The sequence below is a fragment of the Morchella importuna genome (assembly GCF_003444635.1).
Source record: "Morchella importuna strain M04M26 chromosome Unknown Morimp01GS002, whole genome shotgun sequence".
In the NCBI taxonomy this organism is placed as follows: Eukaryota; Fungi; Ascomycota; class Pezizomycetes; order Pezizales; family Morchellaceae; genus Morchella; species Morchella importuna.
Window position 1 is genome coordinate 2,547,260 of NW_025763399.1, and position 14,350 is coordinate 2,561,609.

The following is a 14,350-nucleotide window of genomic DNA, read 5'->3' on the forward strand; positions in this document are numbered from 1 at the left end:
AAATTTGAGTTTCTACCTAGGTACACCGATATTCAGCCGGCTTGTCATGATCATACCTTATCACTCGGGTGTCGAGTGATAACATATGATCAAAAATTCACTGGGTCCTGGGTATACTTATGCAGGTGTATTTCCGCACCAGAAATGAATCAGACAAGCTATAGATCACGAAAAGGCATCAGGAAAAACAATTGGAAAGGAAAAGAAAAAAAAGGCATCATGGCTTCTTCGCTGGCCATATATCACTAGAGTGTTATTTCCACACAGGAAACGAATCAGATAAACATGCAAATAAATCAATCTTTGCTTTTAACTACGGCCCTCTAGCCCTGGAAACAAGTCAAATCTATTCTTTCGCATCAAGATCGTCCTCATCCGAAGAATTAGAGGTGGAGTAGCCTTCCTCGCTACCGATGGTAAAATCAAATTTTGTTTCAGAATCTGGGGATTGGCTCAAAGTGCTAATGGGGCGGTGCACAGTACTCCAGAAGAGTTCCGACGGCGCTTGATAATTTTTCCAGGAGGGTAACTCCTCCCATGACGAGGGGCGCCAGCTTCGGTCACAAAATTCCGTACTTCTTTCGTGTTGGGGCACGTAACATAAAGGTGATCTGTAATAACCCGCTTTTTGGGAATCACCGCCCTCGTCATCGCGTAGAAAGTTGCAGAATGTGCGGAGAGGTTCCTGTAGGTATAGTCTCATCTCAGGGGTGCCGCAGTATTGCACGTGACGATGCTCTCTCTCGAAAATCAATTCCTGATTTGTATCTGTACACCCAAACATTTCGCACGGTCTTTCTATCATCCCCGATACCGCCTTACTGTGATGAGAGCGCAAGCGGCTGCTTTCCTCCCCTCTGTGAGGGGATCTGCTACCCAAGTGTGACCCATCCATGACTCCCAGTCGAAGTACTTCATGTGGCGCTCGGCCATATAAAATTGGCCACACCTGTTCCAGAAGATGACGCCAAAACTACCTTGCTTCACAATCTCGGTTATGCAGTCCCTATGATTGTAAAATGCCGCCAAATACAGAGGATGCTCCTCTCCAACGATAGAGCTCACGCTGGCTGCAAACAGGGGGAGAAATTGTCGCAATACCCCCACATGCCCGCCCTCTGCGGCTGCGTGCACAGCGCTCCCATTATACTCAGGTCCCATTGACGCCACATCGGCGCCGTGGTAAAGGAGTAGTTGTACCGCTGCCATTTGCCCATGAAAAGCCGCGGCCTCCAACGGGGTTACACCATAATGTATGACCGGGTAAGCAAGGGCGTTTACATTGGCTCCAAGAGCAATAAGCCGTCGCATGATTCCAGTATACCCACCTACTGCTGCGATATGCAACGGTGTTTCCCCTAATGAGCCACAGCCATGCTTAGGTTCCGGCAACCCACTGCACTTAGCCAATCTTTGGGGGGAACTAATGAATAATGGGAAGGGGAATAGGCCTTTGACCTTGGCACCATTATCGAGAAGAAGATGGACGAGCTGCTCACTACGGCCCCCATCATGCATCATGCATAGTATCGCGTGCTGAAGTGGGCTTTGGTTGCGCACGAGGCGGATGCTTCCGTGTGTCCCGGACGTCAGGTCGTCGCGCAGCACCCAAAGCTCTTCGGTGCCTCGCAAATTACAATCGGCGCCATTATCGATAAGAGCCTTCACTGTTGCCAGACTTCCCACCCGAATAGCAATTAACATATGGTGATAACAGTGGGAATTGGGTTTTGTGCCATTGTCAAGGAGTAGTTTTATTATAGAACCCCGGCAATACGCAGCTGCCAGCGCTAAGAGATTGAGTCTACTACAATCGATCTTGTAATCCGGGTCGGCGCCATGCTTAATGAGATGAAGAACAGCTTGTTCGTGGCCTGTAGCGATCGCTACAGCAGTGGTTTTTGAAAGGGTCTCTTTGCGATCGAGCTGCGACGAATTAAAATAGTAATCAACGTCCGATGCTGACGCCTGTAAAAAATACTCAATGTCGGAAGTCATCCCCTCGCGTAAGCAAATAGCTAGTGGGTACGCTGTAGCCCTAACAGATTCGAGTTCCGCAATTGAAATGTTGCCAATTAGAATCTCTGGTATATATTGAGGTAACAATCGACTCAACCGTCTTTGATTCCACGCTAGATCCTCCGCAGCGTCAGGCCATGCTACAAACTTCATTGACTCGGGCCAGTTGAATGCGGCCAGCTGACGACTTCCTTCCACGTCCGCCAATGATGCATGCCTTGGCCAATGTTGTGTCGCATATTCTAAGAATTGAGTAAGGCTCTGCTTATAACAAGCGGTAAAGTCGGGATATGTTACGGCGGTAATACACACACGGGCGAGATATCTTTGGGCCTGACGAGGGTCGATCCGCGGCGTTGGGTTGGTTTCATCGGTTGCAATGAAATACTCCTTTACTGACTGATGGATGAGTTGAATTATACCAGTCTCTATAAATTCGAATGTGACAACCTCAACAAGCCCGCCGGATAATCTCCTTATACGCGCCTCCATTTGGCTCAGTTCGGGGATAGAGCCTGAGCCACAGTCACGGGTGGACTCCAGAGGAGCATAACTAGTTGAGGAGTCGATGGCAAGCGCCCAGCGTAATTCGGAAAGTGTGAGGGTCTTTTAGCTAGTAGGGCCCATTGTAGTACTTTTTTGGTTTCATCTCTGTCCTTCTTCTTTTTCCAGCTCGTAAAATATCCGATCATAGACGCCCTTAAGATCTTCCGGGATTTCACTTAAAACTCGTTCTAGTTCCGGGAAGGTGCTGCCATGTGCCATGTCTCTCAGCTCGGTCAAGACAAGCCTTGCCCAAAGGAAGACCCCTTGGGCACGCTCAACAATTGATCTCGCAAGCCCATTTACGTCCTTCAGGGGATGATCAAGGCCTAGGCTCACAATTTCACTGTTGATGTAGCTATTAATATCTGGATCGTTCTTTTTTTCGAGCTTTATAATGGAGAAGAGCTTCATGTATCTACTAAATCTGTCATCGTGCCGACTCGTGAGAAACATTCGAGGAGTTAACTCAAGCTTCGAAAGTTTGTAATGGATAAAGTCCAAGAGTGTGAACTTGGATGTATTCTGACATTCATCTATGGCATCTGTTACATATCAGTTTGAGGGTATAATCTTTGCGCGGGATTCTTGTAAGGTACCTATAACTATTCGAATTGAGCTCACATGGGAACTTTCAATCATCGAGATGAGTATCTCTTTGATATCCTCAGTATGCCATATTACTTCCGCATTCTGCGCTTTCCCAAGTTCGTACTCAGGAAGGATGTGCTCAGACAATGCCGGTATTTGTTCCAAGAGTTGATGTTGAAGTGAGCGCAAACACCCTGCCTCTGGCTCATCTAGATCGCCGCCTCGGTCGCTGAAGAAAAAACTGAGGTCGCTTCACCTGGCTTTTTAGTCAAATGCTGAGTCGATTTGTTCAAGCACCCAAGGGTGTGTTTCGAGAGTGTCGACTTCCCCGACCCAGCCTTTCCCAAGACCCATACGAAATGAGTTTTGGATTTAAACCAGCCGGAAATAGCGGGGTCTGTGTCTAACCAGCCCAGGGTAGATTTGTGGGATTTTTCAATCGCCGCACGGCGATTTCCCGAACCTGGATAATCAAGGGTTTTCAAGCAATCTTTATACTCGGGCGTTATGTAGAAGGGTTCTGAAGCCAAGCACAAGTCAGCAAACATTACTGAAGGTTGACCTAATAAGGGCTTCTAACTAACCGCTTTGGATATTGCCCACCATCCTCTTGATCTCTCTCAATACTAATTTGTAGTTCTCATCTTGTGGCGTGGCATATTTATTCATTCCAACATGGTTGGCTTCTAAAGGCAAGCTTGCCGTGCTGGCAAAGGTGCTGGAATTCTTGTCTACCGCCTGGTATAAGGTCAATTAACAACCAATATTTCACGTCCAGGAGAGATTTTGAATCTTACTAGCAGCAACGGGAAGTGCCCGACTCCTGTCATTTGCATTTCGAAAAAAATTTATGAGATCTCGCCTGCCGTATCCCTGGAGAAACGAAATATTGAGTTCTCTGAGGGACTCATCCCCTGGCTGTAGAGATTCGAGTAATTGTGTGCTAGATCCGAGCCAATAAGTGGTGTAGGATATGAGTTTCCCTACGGAGGTGAGGCGTGATCCGTCGTGGGGCACACCAAGAAAGATTGCACCGAGCATTGATTTCTCTATCGATTGAAAGAGAGGATCGTCGTTCTTTCTGCCAGCGGTTACCAATGCCTGATTGGAAGATGTTAGTGAGGAATTTAATTGATAGTAAAGGAAGCTATTTAGTCCTCATTTGCTAGCCATGCATGCCGCTCAGCTTCTCGGTTAATTGGAATACATCTCAGGGGCGATCAACAGAGGAGGGTAGACCAGCTTCGACGTTCTGGCCTACGCGCTCTACTGAGCAGGCATAGAAACTTCAGAGGTCGTACCTTTTTGATTATTATACCACCAAAGCTATGTTCAATAAATATTATTGGCCGTTTCATTTCCTATAAATATTAGGTCACATCCAAACAAAGAGTGATATGACAGTGATGTGACGACTAACTTCTGCGGTATCACGCCTGGTATTTAGGACATGTAAAAGCTGTTCTCCACAGACCTCCACAGACTTTACCGGAGCATCCATACTCCATGCAGAACTATGATCGAAAGCCATTATACGCGCTTGGGGGAAGGACTGAGGGAGAAAGTCTCTCAACCACATGGCTCCGGTCTGTTCATGTCGCCAAGCCCAGTCGGAGTTAGAACCCAGCCCGTGTACGGCAATAATACTCCGCGATATTAGTACAACGGGACCTCATCGAGGGAGGAATGTGGACTTACTCCACCAAAGCCTTTCCTTCATCTTCCTTCGGTTGGTGGTGGATGTCAATGCCTGTCGAGCTCTGAGCTAACGGTTTGGACTTTATCCAGAGGATTTGTAGCGGCGAAAGAACAAGTGCAAAAATGTGGAGAGAAATATATGTAAAGGACAGGACACACCAAGGTATAGATGACAGATCGAACTTTTCCAAAGACATCCCCAAGGCTGCTGTAGCGATTAGAACGCCGCCCAAAGCCTCGGCTGAGAGGGGCAGGTGACGCATAAGAAGCTGCCGAGTAACAGAAGAGTGAGATCCCACATATTCCCTCTTGCTCTGATAGTTTTTCTTGGCTGTAAAGATGGTCGATTGCTTGGATGGTAGGAACTCTGTTGATGGAGTCCAACTTGGGGGGATAAGAGTCCGTTTTAAATACCAGCATACATAACCGTCTTTATTTTACGCGGCTGATACTGCCTGATGAAGAGCTGATTAGACAATCTAGGATTTAAAGTGATCGAACGAATAATCTACACATCATGGCTCCCGATCTTAAAAGCTTTAATTTGGGATCCCTCCGCATTCACAGCCGCCACAAACCAGTAAAATTCCACTTAGGCCTGTTACTAAATCCTTGGCACAAAGGTCTGATAGAAGTCTCGGTATTTCCCCATCACTTTCTACCAGAAAACCTTCGATATCTTTAAATCTGATTGGGCTGATATAATTAAAATAACCCTTGGCAGCCAAGTAGGCACTTGGACAGTTTTGCAGCGCAACCTCCTCAACCGATTTTCCACCCCTGTTCTTTTCGAACTTCACCAAAACTTCTTTGAAAGCTTCGAATCAGTACTCAGGTGAGCCTGTGAGCAAGGGCTATTGAGTGGTTATTTCTTCCGCATTTTTAGGAAAATATTTGAATTTTTAAGTGAAGATAGATAAAGGGTCTCGGTATTTTTTTTTCCTCCATATAAATTTTGAGGCCAAGGCCAAAATTCATTGGCTGCTTTTGGTTGCCATGGGCGTTTCCCATACAAAATCAACCAATCCTTCAAGGCCTCTCGGTACACGACAGGGGAGCTTGGATGTTGTATAGTTCTAGGCCATAAATCATGGGAAGGCGCGGCGTAGCAACCTCCCAGGCCACCACGACTACCCACCCAGCAACCACAATTGATCCTTTGGAGAGCTGGTTTTTTGTACAGTTGTTAAATAGTAGCTAAATAAAAATAATTTGACATTTAATATCTTGTGTACTAACCCCTTGCCTTTATAACAGCTCTATTCTCCTAGGCATGCTCTCAACTAGCTACCAAAGAAATCATCAGGTAACAGTTCCCAGCAATGAATTAGACCTTCCTCCATGAGGGGCTTTAATACTTAAGGTGATCCAGTACCATATGCCAAATGGGGGTACTGTTGATGGTAAAGCTTCTTGAGGTGTACCCAAACATGTTCAATGAGATGGAATAGGCAAGCCAGTCCTCCAGAACATCTACCCTATTCCCCTCCAACCAGAGTTGTAAGACTCCGGTTTTTTGCCACAGCAGGGAGGCTGGTCATTCCCTCCTAGCTGTCTGGCGGGGTACATGGTCTCTGGGCGCCATCGGTGGTGGTGAAAGATTTTGTGTTCAGGCGTTGCGACTTCGCGCCTTCCCATGACTTATGGCATGGCGCTGTACCTACGCCTACAGGATGCAGGCCCAATGAACAAATAAACAAGTATAAACTATGCACCGAGCGGGTTGCCAGGCTAATTCTGCAGGTACACGTATGACCTAACTTCTGTGTTCACCTGTTGCGAGTGCAAATATCTATGTATGTTGTTTTGTGAGTAGCTGGGGCCCCGCTTCTTGTGTTTGTTTGTGATAATTCTAGATCTTGGCGGTTGCATTAGGATTCTTTGCGCCAAGACTCCTAGATCAAGACCACATTTTTTTTTTTTTTTTTTTTTTGTTTAATTCATACCCGCATGCAACCTGTCGGTTATGGCGGAGCACTCAATCTACAGTACAAGTACAGGGTTTCACCCTTTATGCCTACTAGTCGCCCCTTTCAGCAGGATGTGGAATACCCCAACCGGTTCAAGGCCAGCACTCATACCTAGTCACACTCCATCACCAGTCCGCATGCCCTATTTGGGCGCCGGGTACATGGAAAACTCTCCCCAGGAGCAGAAACCATCCCACATGCCAAGCCAGGAAAAGAACCCACGATTAATATCCCCTGGGTCACCGCCCCCTACAGGATTCGAACCTGCGACCTCGCCCACCCTCGGAAATTTCCTCATCGGGAGAACTCGGCCACCTGGAATCCTACCCACTCGGCCATCCAGGGGGGATCAAGACCATATACTTAACTCCATATATACGATCTTATGAGTAGGGGGATGTGTAGTATGGTGGGCGCGCCGGTCATCTATTTGTTCCCTTAGGCTTGAGTGATTGATACCAGACGGGATGAGACTCAATTCATCGTGGCGCGCATGGCCGGTTCGTCTTTGGATGTTAATACTATAGAAGTTCCTGTTTTTATTGGGATATGTCGGTCCTCAAGAATGGGAAGAATATAGCTTTAATGTTCAAATGAATATGTGTTTATACCATGTAGATTTATGGCAGGCGCGAAAAGTGGCAACAGATACAAAAAAACTACTCTTTTACCCACTCATTGACAACATGCCGTGAAAGCGATTCTAAGTACATATACAACTGGTAAATGAGTCCAGATATCCATCGTTTGTTATTGTTTGGCGGTGCTAACGTTGGGAATTGACTTATAGCAATCAATTCCTTCCATCCAGCAATTGTGCGCCATTCTCCACAAGCAGTTGTACAAATTTGTCGTTCCCTCTCTCGACCGCAGCTTGCAAAGGAGTTCCATATTCTTCGTTTGAGATATTCACATCCACACCCTGATCTATTATCAACTGCGCAATGTCCGTATAATCATGGATAGCTGCGGCGTGTAAAGCACTTCCATAGAAACCCTCCTTCTGGTTGACATCAGCGTCATTCTGTAAGAGAATCCGAACAACACTCTCGTTCCCCCTCACAACCGCTGCTTGTAAGGCGCTTCCATAAGTTCCACCTGTAGTATTCACATCGGCACCCTTGGCTAGAAGCATCTGTACTATAACTAAACCGTTCCTGCTTATTGCTGCTGCCTGCAGAGAGCTTCCATAGGTTCCCCCTTTCAGGTTGACATCAGCACCTTTTTCGAGAAGAAGCCGCATGATAGTTTCGTTGCCTCTCTCGGCCGCTGCTTGCAAGGCGTTCCCGTAAGTACCACCCTCCAAATTGACATCAGCACCGTTGTCGAGAAGCATCTTGACAGTAAACTCGTGGCCTTTCTCCGCTGCTGCTTGTAAAGGGCTTTTATATTTTTGTTGTTCGGTTTGAAGATTCGGGTCTGCACCCTCCCTGAGTAACATGTAGACAATTTGCTCATGACCCCCCATGATTGCTGCTTGCAGCGGTGTTCCAAATTCTCCTCCTATAAGGTTTACATTCGCGTTCTTCTTCAGTAACAAGAAGACAATACTCTCGTGCCCTCTCTCAGCAGCTGAGTGTAAGGCACTTCCGTACCGTTCACCTCCCACTATATTCACATTACCGTCTTTCTCCAGAAGGAATCGCACAATCTCCTCGTAGCCTTCTGCGGCTGCAGCTTGTAACGCACTCCCGAAAAATCCTCCCTCCATGTCCGTATCAGCACCGTGCTCTAAGAGCATACGAACAATCTCCTCGTGGCCCTCCGCGGCTGCTGCTTGTAAAGCACTCCCAAAATCCCCACCCTCGAGATTCACCTCAGCACCGTTTACAAGAAACATCTTGACAATGTTGGTATACCCCCCAGCTGCAGCCGCTTGTAGGGCGTTTCCATAATCCCCACCTTTAATATTGACATCAAAGCCCTTATCAAGGAGTAATCGCGCCACTGACTCATGGCCTTGGGCAGCTGCTAACTGTAGAGCGCTTCCGTAATTCGAATCTTCGAGGTTTATGTCAAAGCCTTTGGCGAGAAGTAACAAAGCAATTTTTTCATGACCTCCCGCTGCCGCTGCTTGTAACGCGGTTCCGTATTTTCCACCCTTTAGACCTATATCAACATCCTTGGTAAGAAGTAGTCGAACAATGTTCTCATGGCCTCCAGCGGCAGCCAACTGCAAGGCACTTCCGTGTTCAAAACTGTCGAGATTAACATCAGCGCCCTTCTGAAGAAGTAGCCGCGCAACCTTCCCGTCGCCCCTTTCCGCCGCTGCTTGCAAGGCACTTTTATAATTTTCGCTCCGTATGTTCACGTCGGCTTTGCCCTCGAGAAGTAACATGACAGTCTTGACATGTCCTCTCGCAGCGGCTGCTTGCAAAGCACTCCCGAATTCCCCGCCTTCGAGGTTCACATCTGCGCCGTGTTCGATGAGCAATTGAACGATCCTGTCATGGCCTTCAATGGCTGCCGCTTGTAAAGCTGTATTAGACCTTCTGCCCTGAATGTTTACGTCGGCACCATGATCAAGAAGCATCTTTACAATACGCTCGTGACCTCTTTCAGCCGCTAGTTGCAAAGCGGTCTCGTCCTTTCTTCCTCGAAGATTAACGTCAATATCGCCTTGTAGGAGCATTTGCAATATCTTTTCGTGTCCTCTTCCCGATGCAGCATGCAAAGGGCCCCCGCGTCGCTCAGTGCTAAAATTCGCATCGGTGCCTTTTGTGAGAAGTAATTCAACACACTTCTCCTGGCCCCCGAAGGATGCTCCAATCAGAGCTTCTCCAAGTACCTGACGCTGGTGATCAGGGTCTGATTCAGTCTCAAGAGCTAAGAAGTGCTGGAAATCATCGAGTAAGCCGGTTTCGGATGCGACAGCCAATGGTGTCTTGAAGCTCATGCGACCAAAAGTCAACAGACGTAGGTTCTCCCTCCATGTGTTAAACTTATTGGTTTCAGGCCATTTAAATTTCTCCATTTGCCTTCCACCGACTGTTTCACATACCGCAAGTGATACATGATGAGTCCAGTATATCGTTGCGTACTCCAGAAAAGGCCGATTAGGCTCTCCGCGGGATAATTGGGGATAGCTAAGGGGGAATTCCGCAATTTCAGGAAAGGTCACATAAGTAAGGCAGACTCGTGCCAGATGGTTATGAGCCTCGGACGGGACGATCCAGAACGATGAGGTAGCAGAAACCTCCTTATTCAGAAGAAAGTCTTTTACCGACTGATGGATCAGTTGAATAGATTTATTGCTTCCATCGAGGTCTTCCGGTGTTCCTGTACGTATCTTGAATTCTAGTAACCCTCCACAGATCTTACGTACTTGCTTCTCCATTTGGGTTGGTGTCTTGATGAAGCCGCGCATTGAAGCCAGTGAGTCGAAATTGCGTGTTGGTGAACCGACAGCAACAGCGTAACGGAAGTCCGCCACCGTGAGGGGCCGTTCTCCGAATAGAACCCACACAAGTATTCTCCATGCTTCGCCCTTCGTTTCAGCATCCAATTTCTTAAAGATTCGATCGTAAAAGCCGAGCAAATTGTTTGGAATAGCATCGAGTGTCTCTTTCAATTCAAGAACAGTGCCCCCATCATCCATTTGTTCTTTGAGCTCTCTTATAACGAGAGTTACCCAGAGAAATACTCCTTGTGACCGACCTATCACGGTCTCCTTGAGATCTTTAATGTCATCAGCCTGGTAGTCCGGATCTTCGAAAAGACATTGTAGCTCGATGCCTGCGTACGCTTGGATATCGTTCTTGTTGACAACATCCAACTTTATCGTAGGGTACCGGTAACCTTTCAAGTAGCGTTGTATAGTCGAATCTTCACGACTGGTGATGAATATGTGAGGTTGTGATGGGTGCTCTCCAAGGCTCTTGAAAATCAACTTCAAAAGCCACTCTTTCTCCGTCTTGTCACACTCGTCGAGAGCATCAATTACAAAGAGGATCGATTTCGCCTCGGGGTCCCCTATCATCGCAAGAAGAGCTTTTTCGAGAAAGCTCAGAGGATATTTAGACGAGGTAGTCTCCGAATTCCTACTTCGATATTCAGGAATGATATGTTTAAATAAGCGGGGTATTTGTTGTAATATCTGGTAAACAAGCGATTGAAGGAAACCTCGTCTAGATTTTTCAAGCTCACTGCCTCGGTCGTTGAAGAAGAAGGTTGCAATTGCTGTGCCCGGTTTATTGTAGCGTCCCTCGCGTTGCATTACATGGTCCACGAGGTATTTGGAGAGTGTGGATTTACCAGCTCCAGGCTTTCCGGAGATCCAAATCAGCTGGTGCTTTTTATCTACCCAGTCCTGAAACGTGGTATCTGAGCTTATCCATTGGTGTGTGGATTCATCCGACTGTTCAATTGCCTCTCGACGGTCTTCTAATTGGTGGAAGAAGAGGGTTTGCAAACATTCTGTTCAATGGAATTTAGTTTACGAGCAACCCGCCTTAAGTGGGTACTTGGGATGTACTGTTTTGCTCATAGTTTAGAACCTTTGACTGCTCTACAAAAATCCAGCTGTTAGTCTCACACATTCGAGGAGGATATTTGATGAAATAAATTCAGGAGGAATATAGTCAAGCTACAGGTGCTCTGTGATACATGCTTCTCCTCCGGAACTTCTTCACGAACCTTGCTGAACCTTTTCCACCATTCTCTTGATTTCCGTAAGTACCAGCAAGTAATTATGCTCTGTCTCGGATCTGAACTTGTTCATCCCAATATGATCGGAATCCAATGCAATATTCGGTTTCCCACTAAAGCCACACGCGTCTTTATCGGCTGCCTAATATGTCATTACTAAAGCTGTCCCGCAAGAAGAGAGTACGAAAACCTACCAGCAGCAAAGGCACACCCCATATGCCCGACTTGAACGTTTCAAAAAAGCCTACCAAATCATACCGCCCATATCCCTTGAGAAATGAGTCGTTAAGCTCTCTAAGAGACTTTGCCCCAGGCTCTAGCGCCTCGAGGAGCTCTGTGCTCGAGCCAAGCCAATAGCTACTATAAGATATCAGTTTCCCAATTAACGTGAGCCGAGAACCATCGTGAGGTACTCCCAAAAATATCGCGCCCAGCATCGACTTCTTGAGAGCTACGTAGCGACTATCAAAACTTTTCTGTCCTGCGATAACCAATGCCTAGATATTGTTAGATCCCAGGTACGTCCCGCAGGTCCCGCCGGGAGAGACAGGAACCTTTTTGATTATTATACCCCCAAAACTATGCCCGATAAATATGATCGGACGATCCGTTTCCTATACAACAAGTTAGAACCTACAACCAACCTTTCGGGTAGCCTTGGAGATCTCTTCAATCCTAGTACGTACCGCACGAGATGTATTGAGAGCATCAAGAAGCTGCTGACCACAGACATCCACCGACTTGACCGGGGCATTGATGTCCCACGCAGAGTTGTGATTGAAAGCCATTATACGGGCTCTAGGACACGCTTTAGGTAGGAAGTGCTTCAGCCACATCGCTCCAGTCTCTTCGTGGGTCCAAGCCCAGTCGGGGTTCGATCCTAGCCCATGTACCGCTACGATGCTATATGTGATAGTCAACAAACACCATCCCTTTAAAAAGCAGTCTTTCATGTTCAACCCACTCCACACTTATATCCACCTTCTGCTCTACATCCGGATGGTGGACGAGGATGCCAGGGTTGACTTTGGACCGTGGTTTTGACCTGGGCAGGAAGTACTGGAGCGGCGATAGTGCGGCCGCAACTATGTTCAAGATGATGTAGAGTGTAGTGCCGATCCATCTAGACGTCAGAGACAGATCAAATTCTTGCAGTGCTATGCCCAGAGTTGCCGTGAAGAACAGGACGCCAGCCAAGAATCTCGGCTGTGAGTCGCTTGCGAAGAGCAGTAGGCAGCAGCCAAGAATCAGGAGCGTGAAGTTCCAGAGAGACATTTCGAAAGCACCACTATATATAGCTATAGTACTAGCGGCTTATATCGGTAACAGTAGGGAGGAAGACTTTGAATTTCGAGAGCTTGATATAATTTGAGATTTATTGTTTGGGGTTTCTGGCGATCGCAAAGTTAGGATGAATACACAAATCTTTCAGCCTCTTGATCACAAGGCTGTAGAAATGCCGCGCAGTGGTTACACAAAGCAAGTTATGTAGTGGCTGCAATCATTATGTGTACCGCCACAGAGCCACAGCTTACCATCCAATGTCTCATTCGATGTACAATCCACTCAGCAGCGGGTCCACAATAGTCTCATAAGAGGTTGGGGGCGAGCCTAGGTCCATAATCACTATCAGTGATCAAAGCTTCCTCGATGTGCCCAATCCCATCCTAGCCAAGACCCGACTAGCATGAGGCTAGTCCTAAATGATTTGTTCATCGATCAACACCTTGCGAGTGATATCCTGTGCGCAACCTTTACCGGACCCTTCGCTCCAACTGTTTTTTTTTTTTTTTTTTTTTTTTGTGGAGGGGTTATTATCTCCTACTCGCGTGTGTCCCTGGTGGCATGGCGGCCTATTTAACTTCAGGTACAGAACCTCCATCAATTCTAGAATTATCTACATCTCCGACCACGGCTAACTGTGAGACGTATTGTACAAGATTACCACGCCAACAACAGCAGGCTTCGTGGCCCGTTTGTATGAGAGACCGGAGAACATGCTTCCCAAACCGTCCGGAAGCTTTTAGGCCAGTATTATAGGCGCTCATTTACCCCTCCACGTCGGTTAATAGATTAGGACGTTGGGCCTGCGAGGGAGCTACTAGAAGTCTCGCTTGTCAAGGCCTCTTCATATCACCGCTCTAAGATTATCTGAGATTGCGCCCTCTTTGATTCGGAAAAATTGCTTTTTCATTCTTGTCCGACACTAATATTACAGCGACCAGCTTATCCGACTTGAACGATTTCGGTGGATCGCGTGTGCAATTACTTATATTGCTGCGTACCTATCGGTACTATTCGACTCTCCTCCGAGTCAGGAGCTACCCACAGCGCCATCCCATCATACGAGAATACTTACCGCGTTCTTCTACCTCGATAACACCAAGCCTACCAGGTGAATGAAGAGCGAGGTAGAATCTCGCTAATCTGAAGGCATTCTAGCTAGGTGGGGAGAGGGCAAAACGGCCGGCATGATCCTGTTTGCAGAACTGTATGCAGCGGGGCTGTCCCGAGTGATATTGTATGATTAACAGTGTAGAACTGGCCTTTGGTGTAGGCGAGTGCGTTTGAAACAGGTAGGACAGGCGATATCATCTGGGAACTAAGCAAGAGTATTTGAGCAAGACAGCACTCTGCGTGGGTGGAGGTGATTAGGAGTGCTTGACGGTGGCGGATAGAGGTGTTAGCGCGAGTGATAGTTGGTGATTACTAAATTGTAAGAGCTACGGGAGAGGAGGAAAGGGGACGCTGGTATCACGAACTATTATTTGATATACCGAGTTTATCTGCTATGGGCTTTAATGCATCAGGGAAATGTATACCCCCCCCCCAAAAAAAAAAACCTAAATTTATTACGGTAAAGTCATTCCAAATAACGTGTG

General features: G+C 47.1%; 2 protein-coding genes across 2 annotated transcripts; both read right to left on the bottom strand.

Annotated features, from left to right (window-relative positions):
- Positions 1–346: 346 nt before the first annotated feature.
- Positions 347–3,989, bottom strand: LAJ45_01515 (uncharacterized protein; the record flags this gene model as incomplete). The annotated part of the gene is made up of 7 exons (XM_046111108.1): positions 347–757; positions 823–2,625; positions 2,716–3,107; positions 3,162–3,403; positions 3,562–3,673; positions 3,738–3,891; positions 3,951–3,989. 7 exons carry the CDS (start codon positions 3,987–3,989, stop codon positions 347–349), a joined length of 3,153 nt encoding a protein of 1,050 aa, XP_045976286.1.
- Positions 3,990–7,614: 3,625 nt separating this feature from the next.
- LAJ45_01516 (uncharacterized protein) lies at positions 7,615–12,743 on the bottom strand (the record flags this gene model as incomplete). The annotated part of the gene is made up of 7 exons (XM_046111109.1): positions 7,615–11,237; positions 11,296–11,328; positions 11,457–11,610; positions 11,663–11,828; positions 11,991–12,082; positions 12,155–12,371; positions 12,433–12,743. The coding sequence occupies 7 exons, from the start codon at positions 12,741–12,743 to the stop codon at positions 7,615–7,617; spliced, it is 4,596 nt and encodes a 1,531-aa protein (XP_045976287.1).
- Positions 12,744–14,350: the final 1,607 nt, after the last annotated feature.